Below are 17,393 nucleotides of genomic sequence, written 5' to 3' on the forward strand. Positions count from 1 at the left end.
CCACTCTGAAGAGACACTATACATTATTACTGTAAACTGATTCATGAACATGCTCTAAAACAACTTTAGTGGCAACTCTTTCATTCATATTAAAATTAATTATGGTCATTAAACTACTTGACTTTTGTATTCTAATAAGAATAAATAGAATTTGGCTTCTGCTCCAAGCATATTATAATCTAGATTTAAATATGAAGCAAGAAGTAGTAATTGGAAGCCTGAGGACGGGGAAAGGGGAAGCTGTGCATTACTGTAAAGTGATGCAGTTATGGGTAATTACGGGTAAACCACAACGGTTTTGTGCCTTGGGGAAAGGGAATGATTACCATTCAGTTCCTCCCAAAGCTCAGCTGTCTGAACCAACTAAGAGAGCCCTCTGCTGCAAGTGTTGCTGAGATTCCCTCGCTGGAAAGGTTGAAAGCTGAATTGTGCCCAGTGCCCCTGCTTTGGAGTCATTAGCAAGTTACATTTCAGCTTAATGTTCAGTGGACTCAACCACAAAGTATCCACCTGGCTTGACCACAACTTGTAGAAAACCTATGATCCATATGGCCTTTGACTTGCCTCACACAATCAAGTGTGTTAACAATGTGTATTTTATACAAAGAGAAGTAAACCAACTTCTTAAAGACCTTTTTATCAATTATCTTATTGACGAAACAAAGAAATCGTTATTGCCATTCCAAAAGAAACCTTTTTTTTCAATGTGCTGAAATGACTCTTTGGTAACACAGTTTAATTCAGAAAAGTATATTACAGCAGTATTGGCTCATGAAATTCACAATAGCATTCCAGTTAGTGGAGTGATTCTGGGTGAGTTTAAGTACAATTAAAAATTGCAGCTGAGAGCAAGGGTACAGATACAAACAAACAAACTCAACTTGAAGAAAACAAAACAAAGATAGCCTTAATTCAGGCCTATGTTGATTTCATTTCTTCAAATGCTATTACTGAGCTAATAATTTAACTATTTTTATCCTTTTCTAATTTAATATGGAATATTCTACCGGAAAAAGTGAAAGACAGATGATTCAGAAGAAGTGACAGCACAACTTCACCTTAAAATATCAAGATACATCTTCATATCTGTTGAAGTGCGTTTACATTGTTACCCTGTTCTGGCAGTATTTCCTGACTCAGGGCAGAATTCACATTATAGAACCATAAAGAGTGAGACTGCTTTAAACTTTCAGTTTTGCAAGTGCTCCAACTTTCATAAAAGCTTGTGAAGTACATATTTTTCTAAAACAATATAAACAAATACCGTATTCTTAAACTATGCAAAAAGGTCAGTTAAATTATAGGGAAAACATATATATTTTGTTAATGAAAGCCAGAAAAAAAAGACAACAGAACCTAAGAAAGAAAGGTTCTTTAAGCATAGGCACAGCATTGATTAGTGCAATTAACACTACGGAATATGAAGAGACTAAAAGAGTAACATGATGTTCATTCTAGACAATCTGAAAACTGCTGCCAAGACCTCTAGAGGTACAATGTAAAGTGCTGTTATATGTTGAAGACCTAGTATGTAAAACTGCTAATGTTTTACCTTCTTGCTGTTCAGATGAAGGTAATAGACACCAGAGTCTAAGAGATGCAAAGCACAAAGAAAAGAAAAGGCAGCATCTAGGAGCAAAGAAAGAGGGGACAAAGATGTTAGTGTGACAGACAGACACTAATGACTTTAGAAGGTGACCCTTCAAAATAGGTTTCTCCATTAAAATGACTAACGTTAAATTACTTTAGCTGTTGTTAAAATATAGTGTGTGAAAATATTTGCTGTTTCCAAAATGGCCCATAATGGAAAAACACTGAAGTAGTAGCAATTACTTTTAATAAATATTTAATGTTAATGTAGGTTTAAGTAGTTCAAGTTGCATGTTGATCAGTACTGAACATTATTATTTGGTCTCTAATTATTATCTGGTACAATTTCTCTGTGCTGGCATGAGAAAAATTAGTAAAGTTTCTCTTTAAACATCATAAAGAACAACATGATTTCTGTTTCAAGTATTCATTGCAACTTTTCAAGAGGGAAATAAAATCCTGTGTCTCTAAACCACACCAATTAGCATAAAACCTAGGTTTGGCTTAAGATATTTTATTAGTAGACAGGTTTATGATTTTTCAGCTATATTTTTTGCTAATGAGTGCACCTCACATTAAACAGCATCAATATTTCAGTAATTTCCATTCATTTAAACAACATTAAAAATTTAAAGTCCAGCTTAGCACTGACTTATTAGAAAAAATAATCCCATAAAACTATTTGACCTAGCTATGCACATCATAAACTGCAATGTGGAGTAATACACATACAAAGTTATGAAAGTTTCTTGGTGAAAATCTTCCCCTAAATGAGCAGCTACACAGCAAAACAATATCTATGAGGCCAGGATTTCCACTTGACCCTGGAAAGCAGCCACTCAAGTGAGATCACAAGTAATGAGCATTCAAGCTACACACCTGCCTCTACTTGGCAGGCCTGGTAGGGTTAAAAGAGCAATATACAGAAGTCCTTGAGAAAGTGAGCTTGTGCTTGTTAAAGCTGACTTTTATCTTTGATCTACACATACACAAGTATTCCAGTATCAAGTATACAAGTACCTAGCAAAGTCCAGACCAGAATGTCTGACATACTTTAAGCACCACCCTTTACATTTATATACACATGCACACACATCTGTCCTCATGCTTTATGGACAAGCTACTAATGCCTTTGCTTATGGTACATTATCAAACAGTTTGCACATGCATTCATAAGAGGTCAAATTATTATCCCACATTTGAATTCTTCTCCTCATTTTCATGTATCCTTTTCTGCTTTTTTGCCCTGTTACCTGTGTCTTGTGGCCTTTCCTTTTCGATAGCTGTCATTGTAATGCCACCTTAACCACTCTCCATTTCCAAAGAAAACAAGTGTTTTCAAATTCAAGGGAAAAATAAGACAAGTGACAATATCTCACCCTGAGATGATACAGCACCACTCCTGTGCTGAGAATATCATCATCCATGGCCATCAGATGAGGAAAACTAGAATCTATTGTTACTCCAGCTTTTTCTTTGTTGATGTCCACACTGTATTCTTCCATGATGGCTTTCCTGTCTGTCCACTTACTTGTCCAGTCCTTGGTCAACTGCTCAATCTTAAAGAACAGGAGAGAAAATGGTTTCACTTACTAAGCAGGTTAATCTTTCCCATACATAAATTTCTTGAGAAAGAACAGCATTTTTTTTTCCAATTATTGGATGCAGAATTCTTTCACCAGTTGCAGTGCAGGTATATTTCTAATCACAGTACATTTCTGTGGCAACAAAAAAAATCTGTACTACCACCTAGTGAAGCAGGTTTAATTCAATGAAGACTCATTCCCCAAATGACATATGATCATGCTAACTAGTTATTTTGCCTGTCTTTAAGCAAAACTTAAAATTAAGATCTCCAAAACCTTTCCAGGTCACCAGTGATCAAATCTTTGTAATTCTGTGACTGCACAATTATTTTCTTTTAATAAATCGAAGGAATTTAATCTTAGAAGAGAGAGCCTCTGTGTAATTAATTACTGTGATACATTGAGACATCCTTCAAACAAGGAATAGCTTGTGCAGACTTAGTAACACACAATGGACATATCCTGTTAAGGACACGAGACTCATCACAAACTGGTAGGGAGCACCCAGCACCACTAAGGATGGCAGTTTCCAGCATATTGGGAGCAAGGAGGAAAGGAATAGGACAAAACCATTTTCATTGTGGTTTCAGAACCATGGCAATGCTATCTCCCTGGTCCAGTGAAACAGGACAGAGTCACAGATTGTACACACCTTCATTTCATTCTGAAGCACCAGTTCAGTCAGATTGCTGTCCCTGTCATCACTCCAAGAAGGACTGGAATTCCTCTGTACAAACAACAGCCACCAAGATCTACATGTTAGTTTCCTTAGTCACAATTAACAGGCACATTCTTTCACTCACCAGAATTTCACGGAGATGAACTCAGAAGAAGGAAAGACAAAACAGACATTTGATGCTGCCTTCTAGCACCTAGAGTACACCTCTCTAGCTATTGCATGCAAGTTTTTGTGAAGAATGGCTGAAGGAGCATTAACAGAGAGATACTTCTGTGTAAATAAATCCTGGACTGTAGTTCCAGTCTCCCCCAGAAAAACATGCTCTCCATGGCATGGAAAACCAATATGCTATTATTATTCCAAAGGAGAAAAATACAAAGAGTGTCAGCTGTATTGTGAGGGCTCATGGATGTTCACAACTTCTTTTGGGGGACAGAGTACAAAGGCAGGGTGAAACCTCCAAAATACGGTTGAGGTTTACTAGTTGACTTTTTTGGAAAAGAGGGTTGTAGCAAGTCTGGCAGGGAAATTACATCAATGATTAATATTTTGTACTGTCTTGGTGCTTCCCTATTGTTACAAAGAAAATATTTCTATTTCATGTTTTTTCTGGACAAGAAAAGCATCTGACTCCATGAAAGAGATGCCAGGAAATCCTTTCTAATCATTACGCAACCACTTTTACTTCAGAATTATCAATATAACGCCAGAAAAAGGAGAAATGACACAAATGCAGTTAGTTGATTGTGAAATCACTCAGAGAACAGTTTAACTTACCCCCAGTTACAATAAACACGGAAAGATAAACAGATAAGACACAAGTAAACTATTGTAGCTACCTAAAGCACCGTTAGAGCTGCAGCTGAGAAGTGTTCCTACATACCAGTTCAAAGCTCATCAGCATAGTTTTCAACCTATCGATTTCTTCTCGCAGTTCTCTGATCAGTTTTACATTTGCATCCTGAAACATTGAGACACAGCTGTTGGAAAAATCATTCTTTAAAAAAATTCTAGCTGCACAAATCAATGCAGAACTGTTCCAAGAGCCAGGAGGAGAGGAAAACAGGCACACTCACAGCAGCACTCAGTGCCCCACTCTGCCAGGCCCCTGGGATGTACTGCCTAGGGGCAGGTGGTTCCCATCTTTGATGGGTTCTCTTTTCCCATAAACTTTGTTCCATTTCTTTTCTGAACAGAAAAGTATTTAGTTTCTATCATGACTATAGCTGGATACTTTCATGGATTTACCTTCAAAATAGTCCCATCACATCAGAAAAATGCTGCTATTTCTGTCACGCAGAGGAGAAAAATCAGGCTAGAGGAGACTAAGTCAGAATGTCACCAACCATGGGATTAAAAGCCCTTGCAGCTGATACACAAAACATTTCCTGCCTACTTGTGTGGAGGCATTTATCTCCATTTCAGAGTGAGCATCTCTGGACAGGCAGTTTCTAGAAATCAGATTTTTGCAGACAGTTCAGGGAAACTCTTGAGTCAAGAGTCAAATTTCTCTGGGCTGCCAGTGACACTAGCCCAAGTCAATTTGCAGTGAGGAGAGTAGCTAGCTGAAGAGATGGAGTTAAGGGTTTAGCATGGGCTGTGAAAGAAAATAAACGGCACACAAGCTGGGGGCTGAGAGTCTGTATGAAACCAGAGGCTAACCCAGGAGGACTGTGTTTACTTGCCTGTGGCCTGTCACAGGCCTGAGAACTGCTGCTGCCAAAACCAAACACACTATTGCTGCCATTAGTAATGTCTAAAATCTACTTATAGGCACTGGTAATATGGATGCATATTACACTTGGGAAACCTTGGATTAGATAGGTTTCCTTCTACCCAATATTTAACAGAGTATCATTAGGAAAGCAAATATATGAAGCACATCTCTAAGATTCTATCCTTTTATCTACAGATAAAATCTTGATACACCCAGACCAAATCACGAAAGAACACTAGTAAAGTTGTAAAGTCAACTGCTCGAAGATCAGGAAATGCTGGAATCAAGACTTTTTTTGAAACCTTAATTCAGTCCCTTAAATGGATACGCTGTGATTCAGTCCTTAAATTACATGACCACTGTAGGACAGCAGACTCATGCAGAATGCCAGGTAAAGAATGCTCAGTTGAAGAGGAGCAATTCAAGAGTTTTATATTTCTAGCATATGTGATATTGAATCTTGATTATTATGTGCTATTTGAATTTTGCTGTGAATATAGACAGAATTATGCATTTCCCCATGGATTTTTTTATGTTGATTTTCATCACTATAGTGTCTAAGACCTCCACAACTGCTAATCAGTCTGCTCTAACAGCATGTCTTTGACTGGCAGAGTTTATGTTTTGCCCGTTTGATAAATGTGGACTGGAGGTAAGGGTGGAAAATGAGGAAACTGCACACAGAAAGATTGCTTTAAGAATCCGGAATGCGGTAGGAGAGGCAGTGACAGAATCCAGTTCTCCAAGGCAGCATCAGACTCTCCTCTAATACCATGCCACCTTTTAGTTTGTGCAGCCTGTGAAGTGCCCCTGCATAATCGAACAGATGAATCTGCCACACAGTCAGAGTTCATACCTGGAAGAGGCCTATTTTGTGCAACGAATGAAGCTGTGGTTCTGTGGCAAAAATTGTTCCCATGTATTTAAAGGCTGCATCATTTTGTGTACTGAAAAGCAGACAAACTGAGACTACACAGGCTACCTTAGGCCTGACATATTAACTTTTCAGTTCTTGACTTTGCAACCTGAATAGAGTTCATTCAACATGTCAAGAAGAAGGGTTGCAAGGGTTATGCTTTTATAGGTAACAAGTTAAACAGTAACAAATAATCCTAACAGATATGTAACTCTCCCAATATTTAGGATAAAGACATACATATGTATCATAACAATTCAAAGAGAAGGACTGAAACTCAGTGGACAGAGATTAATGTAAAATAGATGTGAAGTTCTAAATGGTTTAAGATGCAGTGGATCAAGGAAATTATTCTGCAATATCCAGGCTCCTATTTAGCTCTCAATAACATCGGAAAAAGAGGTATGAATTTTATTCAGAGAGCAAATATACTAAATAAACCTTAACACATACAACAAAACAGAACAAGAATGAAAAGCAGAACCCAAGGCCTCACCTCATTCACTCTGGGCTTGTTAATAATATTTTTGGCATTTGAAGCATATCTCAAGGTACTCATGGTCTCGTTGTAGCTGGAGCTGGCAGGAGAGATAGCTACAGACAGAAAACAAAGAGAAAAGAAACACTATTTTAAAAATTAATGAGTTGAAGCCATCACTTTTCAAAAAGGTGGATTTTTTTAGTCTTGCTTCTTTAAAAAACAAAACCCAAAAATATCCTTATGGGTATTTCATCAAGCTCACAGAGAATATCTTCTCAAGATTGTATTTATAACTGAATAAATCACTTTAAATGAAAGCTGTGATGGTGGAAAGAGTCTTAAGCTTCATGCACAATCAGCATGTCTTTTTATTTCCTTGAGCGTCCTACAAAGTAGTTAAGTAAATCTTTACAAGGACAGATCTTAAGTGATACATTTCTCACTGCAGTAGAGATGTCTTTTCAGGGGATAATGTAGCACAAAATGTTAACAATGAACAGAAACCAAACTCACTGGCAATCATAATGGTCTTGGAGTTGCCCCCCAGACTGTCCTTGAGAAGCCAGGTGAGGATGGAGTCACGGTACGGGATGTAAGCTGGTCGCCTGGTCCCACTGACACTGCCTGTGGCAGGACTGTCCACATGACTGCTCTCCCCTTCGCTTGTTATGGTGTTTATGCTCTGGCAGCTGCTGAACATCTGTGAATTTTGTGCTGAAGGAGAAACACCACAGAGGTCAGGAAAGCGGTTATTTTTTTCTGTCACGGCTATTTAATTTTCTTAGATGTCATTATAGTTTATGAAGATGTCATACAGCTGTTCTGTTCAGCTTTTTGTTGTAAATATAGACAAACATTAAGACACAGCACAAGGTGAGAGAGTCCTGTGCTTTTATCACTTCCTTTCAATATAAAGAAATAAATATTGTGCTTACCTAAAGTGGAGATAACAATTCCAAGTGTGACTAATGACTTGTTAATATTGGCACCTTCTGTAATACGATCCTTACAGTAACTGGGATCAGCTCTTTCACTATAGCCCACAAGCATGGAAAAGAGAATGCAAACCAAACAAAAATACTTAATTATTAACATACAAGCAATATGAAAACATTATGTATTTTCCTGACATACCAGAAAACAGAAATTGCAAGCTTTGGAATTAAAAAATCATATGCTTTGAATACTTTATATTGCTCTCTGGTTTAGAAAGCCCAAAAAGCCATGAGCAAAGGCCACTGGTGCAAACTATTGTTAAAGACCCATCAAAACATAATTCAAGCCTGAACTGGAAAACCAAATCATAGTGGTTCTGAATTAAAAACAAAACCAAACAAAAAAAACCGCACAAACCCACCAGCCAACCAACCAACAACAACAACAAAGTCTATATATTCCCTCAATACTACTTTCTCTGCTCACACATGCTTGGCTATTTATGTTCTTGAGAAATAAAATGCCCCGTTCTCCAACTGTTCTATAACTCCTCAGCACGACTTCCATATTTCTGTTCTCTGTTACATCCAGCATAACCACATATTCCTCACTGAAATGTATAGCTAAGATCAGAGACTTAAGAACTTTTGGAACATGAACAACATAAGAACTAAGATTATTACTATTTTATCTTGTCCATGCTAGGCAGCTATGAAGAATATATTCCATTTTTCCCCCTTGTCAAGCTCAGATTTGGTAAGTACACCAACAGCTACTGGAAAAGCCACTTTATAAGAATACAGGGTTGAATGAAGTTACATTAAATGTATGCAACAGCACAGTATTGGATCTGAAGACCACGGAATTCCGCTCTCCAATGAAATCCAATACTCAATACAAAAGAACAGATGACAGAAACAATATTAGCTCAGTTTTCCTCATTACTGTACACAAAAGTCAGGCTTACTGTTAGTTTAATGAAGTTCTAATATATTAAATTTCATGTTTTAAGGCAGTATTACCAGCATCTTCAGAGAAAATTATCTTTTTGCCCGCCAGTTTATTATTACCTGCCTGCAAGGTCGACTAAGTTGATCTTGCTTGCAATTTCAGAGGGGAGATTGTTCTCCAATATAGCCTGAAGAGAAAAATATAAATAAGGAAGATTATTCCTATTAATTAATTAATGAAAAGAAAATAGATGTGCTCTTTCGTTTGAAACTGAGTTGTACATATGACTGTCTCACTGCCTTTCTTTATGACCTTGACCCACTGGCTATGTTCAAACAATTAACTCAACAGCTTTCTCACCGGACAAACTACCCTCTTACGCCGATTTCCTCTTGAAAAAAACCTTTACTGCCTAGTGACTGTGAAAGGCTTTCTTGTAGATCTTGCAGGGTTATTTTCCACTAATGTATTCCAAACGTCTTTTGTGAAACTACTGAAAAATATCCCAAAATGTTCTGTGATTACAGGATGTTAGAAGTGTGAGATAGAAAAGGTCTATTGGATCACCGAACGACTTCCCTGCCAGGGAAGGATATAATTCCTCTGGAGAAAGGGTGCATTGTCTCTGGGTGAGTACTGGATGCCAAATTCTAAAGAGATGAGCACATCCGAAATGTTGGACAGATACAAAATTTTGTTAAGTGTTAAACTAATGCTGTACTTCAATTAAGGATCCTGAACAAGTGTGACAAAACATAACTTCAAACATATTCGCACGTAAACTTTCACAGCATCCTAGAAGTATTGCATTTCAAAAGGTTGATTAAAACTTTAAACAAGTCTTTGTACAGTGAGTCTTTGGCATCACTTCTGACTATACGCTTGCATAAAAGAACAAGAATACTTCAGTAAACACTCAACACATCGGGGTGCAGGAAGCGTAACACATCTGCAGTGGGATCCAAAGGAAGTAAGTAACAGCTTCCACCGAGATTATTACAAATAGCACAAAACAGTGACAAGTAAACAATGCACAAGACATCGAACAATGCTTTTTGAGAGTGAAGAGGAAGTTGTGTTATTTTTAGCTAACCTGAGTGTAGTGGATGGTGAAGATAGCATGGGATCTGCTGCTGGCATTGTGAATATGTGTAGCTGCTGTGATTCTAGAAAGAAGAACAAACCATTCAGTTACAAAGACTTATTTCCCCTGTATTCAGGGAAAGCAAAAATAACAAATACAGCAGATAAATTAAGATGAAGGAATGTGAAACTTGGTGAATATGGTAGGCTGTATTCTTAGATTTGATCACAGAGTGTTTGGCAGAAGACCCAGGAGGGTGGAAACCACAGGTCAGTTAGAGGGGTTTGTGTCCACCAGCAGCACTCTCAGGAAGTATCTTCAAACAGCCTTATAGCACAGGTGGAAGGTGTTGCACAAGGGTAGAACACAGCAGAGAAGTACAGCCAGCAACACCACCGTACAGCTCACCCATAACACCACTGAATGTACTAGCCCAGTACATTTTCTCCGTATTGTCCGCATTTTTATTACTTGGCACTTCAAAGGGTATAAAAAGCTTCATACACCATTTTCTGGGGCTCCATTCTGTCACAGGGCTGATGCAGTAATTTTACGCTGTAAGAGGAGTGTGAGTATCAAATGAATACTGTAATTTACTTGTGTGGCACTTGCTTGGCTTTACCCCATGGACAGACTGGTCATCTGCTTGGGCTCCCTGACCCACTGCCCTCTGGCAAGCAGGTACCAGGCACAGGAGGAGGAGCAGTGGCAATCTTCAACTGTCTGTAGCAGAAACTTTTGGATATTCTGCTTGCTTTGTTGTTGTTTTGCTTAGACAAACCCAAAGAAAGCAGGGTTTTGCCTAGGGAACAGGTCTTTTCCTTTGTCACTTTTGTAGCTTGTCTTCCAATATCAGCTCCACGTGGAGCCTTCAGCATCAGCGCTGCCAAACTCACCCTCGGCAACAGCGGTCAATTTGAGTAGCGCAGACAAGGACTGTGGAACCAGCGTTTTGTCAGAGCTCAGCTGTCAGAGCAATGCAGAGAGCAGTGGCAGGAGAGAACAGAGATGCAGTTGCATGAACCCCCCTGAGCATGAGCCCCAGCCAGGACTCTCCTCCCTCCCCATCACTCCCTGGCTCTGGCACCCCCACAGCCGCAGGAGCGGGCACTGCCCAAAGCCACAGGCATTTTTATGGGAGAACGTATGTGTCAGTTTTTTCATATATTTAATTTAATTGTTGCATGTGGTGTACATTTTAATATTTTAAACTATTCTAATAATATTATTTAGATTCTTTGTTGTTTTGCTTTACACAAAACCAGGGCTCTGCTTTTTGAAATTCGGAAATTTATATTTCTTGCTTTTTAAAAATTCTGTTCTTCAGCATTTGAGATGGAGTGTTGAGAGAAAAAAAAATATCCCCGAGAGTTAAAAAAACCTCCAACAATTATTGCATGTTGAATTTGTTGTGTTTGTTTATTTTATAATAGGTGCAGCCAGAGCAGGACTGGAGATGGCCTGATAAAATCAGCTGGTAGAAAAAATGCCTTCAGAAAACTCCGCTTCTTGTTATTATAGTAGAGGAGCTTCCCCTCCTGTCTTTCCTGTGTAGTCAGACCTGGAGCCATCATGACCCACCTGCTCCTCTCCTGCCTCCAGCCACATGGGGTAATTGCAGCCTGTTCCCCACCTTCTTTATCCCTAAGATCTTCCTGATGTTCATTTGGCATAATTTTCCAGACTGCAGATGCTTTAAATTAGTTTGTTTGCATTTATGATGTGCCAATAAATACTCTGCAGAATATTTCATAAAAATAAAGACTATAGGTAAACAGTATATTCCAAATAAGTTTTTGAAAAGTTAATTGGTTTCATGCAAGTAAAAAAGTTCAAAACTTCAGCATCACAAAAAGTTAAACACAAGATATTGAACTTCTGATTTAGTTTTCTCTACATCTTCTATTTCCTTAGCAATGAGACAACTGTAGGGTTACACTAGCAGACAGAAAGGAATTTTGTTGTTCTGAAAAAGTGTCTTCTGACCATAGAGTTGCACCTATTGATTGCTACATGCAGAAACAGCAAAACTTAATCCTGCTGTATATTCTATGTTTTTGTGCATATGCACAAATGCAGCTTAGTTTTTATTTACTTCCCAGTGTCACCGATATTCTAAAATCTCGATGTCTCTCATGATAAGCCTTAATATCAATTTTGGAACTGTGATTTGTATTTGGAGGATTCTTTCAAATATAAACCTTTTTCATCACTGTAATGGCAGTTGTATTGATATCCAAGGCTCCCTGTCAAAAAAGTTAAAAAAAGTCTTGACTAATGAATGCTCAAATAATTGGCTTCATTTTTCTGCCGATTCCCACAGTTCTCTCACAGCAAATGTGCGTGATCTGGATTATAATCTAAAAAATATTTATAAAACTTAAACAATGATAAACTAAATGCTTCTAGAAAATAAATAAAAATAATATATTTTCAGCAGTTTTAGATCACTAAGTTGAGCAACCTGATCTAGTTGAAGATGCCCCTGCTCATTGCAGGGGGTTTGACTAGATGACCCTTAAAGGTCCCTGCCAACCCAAACTATTATGATTCTATTCTATAACTAACAAGTGAGATGAAAGCTATAGAGTCTAACGTGTCACAAGCAAGTGCTTGCAGCTATGAATAGCATGAAGGTACATCACATCTTACATGTACGTCATGTGCAAGATCAGCAAATTGACATCCTGTCATGACAAAGCATTGGCAACACTGTCAGTAAAATAAATATCAATGGAAACAACACATGGTGAAAGAAGTGTTAAATGAAGATGGAGCTGGGTTGTTTTATAAAATACCTTTTAGCTATTCCTTCTTCTAGAAGTTCTACAACTTGCTTGTAGTCTGTAACTAAATGTTGAGTCAATCCTGCCAAAGATTTAAAGAGTTAAATGTACATTTTTCTCAGGAAGTTTCAGTCAGTTTTCCCAACCTTTTACCCAACATCAGGAACATAAGGATGCTCTGCTGGCTGCCAGTCTGTTCTACAAGTAGTCTCTCAACTAGAGTAACTATTTTCTTTTTAAAAAAGAAAATAAAAAATTCCAGTCCATCCTCCAGATGCAGTGACATCAGTATAAAAAATGCCTTGTACTTTCAAACTACAGACCTTTTTCCAAATTGTCTGCAGAATAATGGTATTTTTAAAACAATATAACTGACACTCCGTAAGAGTCACTGCTATGTCACTTCCACAAATTGGGTAGAGAACCTGTAAAGAAGCTTTTTGCCATTGTCTCTGGATAGTTGCTCTGTTCATGCAACAAAATTAGGAACCAACCCATTTGAATATTTACCATTTACTTGACCAGTATTCAGCCCAAATAATTATATGAAACATCTGTCTTTTTCACATCTTTTGCTTTCAGGTTTTTGTTTGGCTGCTTGGTTTTTTTTTGGTGTGGTGTTTTGTTTGTTTCTTTTTTGTTTTGTTTTGTTTTTTGGGGGGTTGTTTTGGTTTGGTTTGTTTTTTTTTTAAATCTGGTTTTATTGTTAAGGGAGAAAAAGCCCACTGAAAACAAAATGACAGAAACACTGCATTGCAGAGCCTGCTGTGTCGGAGCGGTGGTTGTGACGAACAGGTCCCTCCCGGCGGAGGGCAGTGTGCCGCTGCGCTGAGCCGCCTCTGCCAGCCCCTGCAAAATGCAGATGCCAGCAGACACAAAATTAACCTCAACAGGCTCGTATTTTACAGAAACCCAGTTTAATATGCCTCATTTGCATTTCATGGGGATGATTAGTCATCAGTTGTACTGCAGTGACTCCTAAGAAATCACCTGAGCTGTGAAGCAAGTCTTTGTCATACAATACCCAGTAAAACACTCCTTTGTGAAATGTTATATCTCAGAGCCGGAATCCAGGGCTATTTCCTTTCCCCACATTGATTCAGGTTTGGGTAGTTTTATTGCAGGCCACAAAAGGGTGGATGGAGGCATAGTACTGAAAAAAGTGATTTATTTGCATCAAATAATTTATCTACTGCTAGAATGTACGTCAAGATGAACATAAAATTCCACAAGACTGAAATAATGACATTGTTTGAGAGAGTCTATCCTCACACGATAACAGCTTGCTTAACTTTAAATGAAAGCAAAATCTAAGCCAAAGATGGGAATTTATTTTAGTCTTTTAACAACTGACATACATAAAGAAAAAAAAACATTGGATCATGCACAGTTTGAAAAAAGCCTTAACTGTAGTGTGCATGCATGCACACTCACACACACCAAGTATAAGATGATTTTTGAACAAAAGCATTTCTTCTGCTCTCTCGTGTCCCTTTACAATACATTAATTCCAGAAATCATCATATTTTCCATTCAAGGAAGAGGCCCATTATGTTTCCAACAGCGCTGGGATCTTCAAAGCTCAGAATATGGAAACTATCACATATTGTTTTCCCAGACTCTTTTTCAGGATCTTATTTAACTGAATAAGAATCCAGTTATAAAACGGAAGCATGGATTAAATTCTACCTAGCTACATTTCTATAAATACTGCAATAGTGAATCTAGCACAGAGTTAAAAATTTTTAGTTTTTCTTTAAGGTAAATGAAATATTGTAAATGTTGTTTGAAAATAAATGACGAAGTGTTGTGTTGGCTACTAAAAAAAAAAAAAAAAAAGTCATTTTCAAGAAATGGAAATATCAAAACCACTTGCTCATCTAGAAATCTGCCTTGGAGTAAGAAAGGATCTCTCCCAGAAATCTGTCTCAGAGTAACAAAATAGATTGCATCATTTCCTGATTTAAGAGAGGCCGATTCCTTAACAGTGCAACCATCTGTGAGGGAGAAGTTTGAAACGATTCCAACTCAAAGCACTGAATCAATTTCAGCATTTTAAAGACTACAATCTTACAGCCTTTACATGGAAAAATGATGGGCTGGAAACTATTCCAAATACTTAGTGTTCAGAATTGGGGCGTCCTGACTGGACTCGTAAATGGAAAATCCATTTCGCAGAGCATCTGAGCATCCTCAAAGGGGTTAAGTTTTCTGATTTTCCACTCTATCCAGTCTTCATCCCGTGCTCGCTGTACTCTGCATATCATTGACACCAACCACACAATTCACAAACCTACAGTACACTGGGAACCTCCTGATCAAGTCAGCAAACCTTAAAATTGCCAATGGCTTACAAGAATTATGATGCAAATACAGATGATAGTCCTTGACTCACTGCATCTATGGGAAATAATGGAAAATTTCTGAGCTTTGCTGATGTTCACCATTTTTATTTCTCCCTTACAGCAAATTGTCTGGAAGGGGAATACCAAACAAGCTCCCCTTCTAGTAAGCTTGCTGATAATTCTGATCTTGGCCATCTAGCTATTGGAAACAACATTCTTGTGCTCTGATCCTGCACTGAGAGACTACACATAAAACTGCCAAGGACTATTCCAGCACGTAGAAGGCTGAGATATCAGCAACTGTTGACTGCAACAATATATTACTGAAGCTGAGAAGGGCATTTTGTACCAGTGTTGTGAACCACTTCATGTTCTTGAATTTGATGTTATTAAAATCAAGCTGACTGTACTCATCACCTGCATGCAAAAGACCTCTGGACTTTCACACTGCTGCTTATTTTTGATGTGAGCTAATGAGTGCAGTTCCAAAAAGAGCTATGTAATCACACCTTTATTAGTCCCTCTCCTCAGGGACTAATCACCAGGGTTGCATCAAGTAAAGCATACTATTACAATTCTTAATTGTGTAAATTCTACATACACATATTTCTTTATTAATATATACTTCTGTAGATATATCTAAAAAAAGATTGTTGCCCTAAGCCACTGACTCATCAGCCTGAAATCACTTCTGTTCACATGCTCTCACAACAGCATCTAATTACACCCCATGATGCCTTAAGTAGAGAAATTACTTCACTTTTTGTGCATGCTACCATTTTTTTTCTAAAAACACAAAGCACATTTATCATTACAATTATTTTTTTTTTAATATTCATTAAGACAATGATTTTTGGAGCCTGTCATAAGATACAGAGGAAGAGAATCTTCTAAAATAAAGTGTAGGTACTGAATTTACAAATGTGGCCAAAGCTGCCAAATATTATTTAGGTTTACTTTTTTTCATTATGCTTTCCTCTTATTTTACAAAATCTAATAATCTGGAAACTTTTATCGAGTATTTCAGAACTTTAACATAAAATTGTTCCACTTAAAATTTTAGTTGTGTCTAAGTATGAAATCCTTATTCAAAAGAGGTAAAATTAAATAATAATAATTAAAAAAAAAAAAAAGAAAAACACCAAAAATCCCCCACATCACAGGAAAAAAAAAAAAAATCCCACAAAAAAACTCCAAACAAACCACAAAACAAAACCCCCACAAAAAACAGAACTAGAAAAAAAGTGACAGATTTGGCCTGGAAGGTTCCATATGAAGACAAAATAGTGACAAAAGGCAAGCCAGCCCATTGGCAGAAGCTATAACTTCATTTTCTTTAAAAACAAGGCAACTCCGTTATTTGCAGCCAAGGAATCACTGGAGATATAAGGCCTGAGAAAAGAGATGGAAATTGCCAAGGAAGGAAGCAGTTTAAAGACCTTTTCTTATGTGGTGAAAGGGCAGCTGCTGAAAGAAAATAATTAGTATCTGTACTCCACCAACAATGAAGTTCTCTGATAACAAGCAGGTAGAAAGAGAATCTTGGAAAGACCTCAGTAAAGGCCAAATGTCTATGAATCCGCTTTTCAAAGAATGATAAGCTTGCCATACTAATGAGACCATTAATTCATCTGTTTTCCAACTTTCTTTAAACAGGATGCTGATGTGCTGGGAAAGCACAGCTGAAATAACCAGAATGCCAGATAGTCCCTTGTGCATAGGGCCATGCAAGTGAAACACTTCCCAAGTGCTTATTTCAGATTTTGAGAGGAGGAATTGGTAACAACCATCGGATTTTAGATGTACTGTGACTAATAATGCAGGTGTCCAGGGAATGAGAGCTGGGAATTCCAGGCTCCATTCAATCACAAGGTTGAGTCACCCTATCTGTTGTCATGTCTTGCCTTAATCTCTGAAATGCAGATAACAATCTGACGTGTGATGCTGTGACAAAGGAAAAGGGACAGAGAAAAGTGAACCAGGGAGAACAGAAGTAACTCTATTTAAAAGCCAGAATAAATCAGCATTTGATCTGATGTGACAGGACCAATAAAATTTGGTTGTGATATGTATTCTGCACCTCCCAGGTGCAACTACCCATTTGGTGGTCAGCCAAGCAGTTGCAGAGGCGATACCAGCGGCAACTTTGGAATTCTGCCCACTAGATAGAAGGCACACCAAGAAGGAAGCATACACAGTTACTTTCTAAACAAACTCACTAATTTTTGAAACTTGCATCAGTTTGGAAAAGACTCTCCCTTCTGACCTCCACTGTAAAGCTGCTCTGTATGATTTTGCACTGGTGCACTGATTTTGGGGGAC

General features: G+C 37.9%; 1 protein-coding gene across 2 annotated transcripts in view; it reads right to left on the reverse strand.

Moving 5' to 3' along the window:
• STARD9 (StAR related lipid transfer domain containing 9) overlaps positions 1-17,393 on the reverse strand; it is a gene marked incomplete at its 5' end in the record, with an annotated part of 107,858 nt that overhangs the window by 39,829 nt on the left and 50,636 nt on the right. The window contains 9 exons of one of the 2 annotated variants that reach the window (XM_082059629.1): positions 2,970-3,149; positions 3,829-3,903; positions 4,739-4,816; positions 6,985-7,082; positions 7,483-7,683; positions 7,905-8,002; positions 8,976-9,043; positions 9,950-10,022; positions 12,739-12,808. In XM_082059629.1, the coding sequence (XP_081915755.1) occupies positions 2,970-3,149; positions 3,829-3,903; positions 4,739-4,816; positions 6,985-7,082; positions 7,483-7,683; positions 7,905-8,002; positions 8,976-9,043; positions 9,950-10,022; positions 12,739-12,808 (941 nt within the window). Of the gene's footprint in view, positions 1-2,969; positions 3,150-3,828; positions 3,904-4,738; positions 4,817-6,984; positions 7,083-7,482; positions 7,684-7,904; positions 8,003-8,975; positions 9,044-9,949; positions 10,023-12,738; positions 12,809-17,393 lie in introns of those variants that run through there. The other variant, XR_014184729.1, reaches the window with a different exon arrangement.

Source organism: Streptopelia decaocto (genome assembly GCF_964273445.1).
Source record: "Streptopelia decaocto genome assembly, chromosome: 7".
Lineage (NCBI taxonomy): Eukaryota > Metazoa > Chordata > Aves > Columbiformes > Columbidae > Streptopelia > Streptopelia decaocto.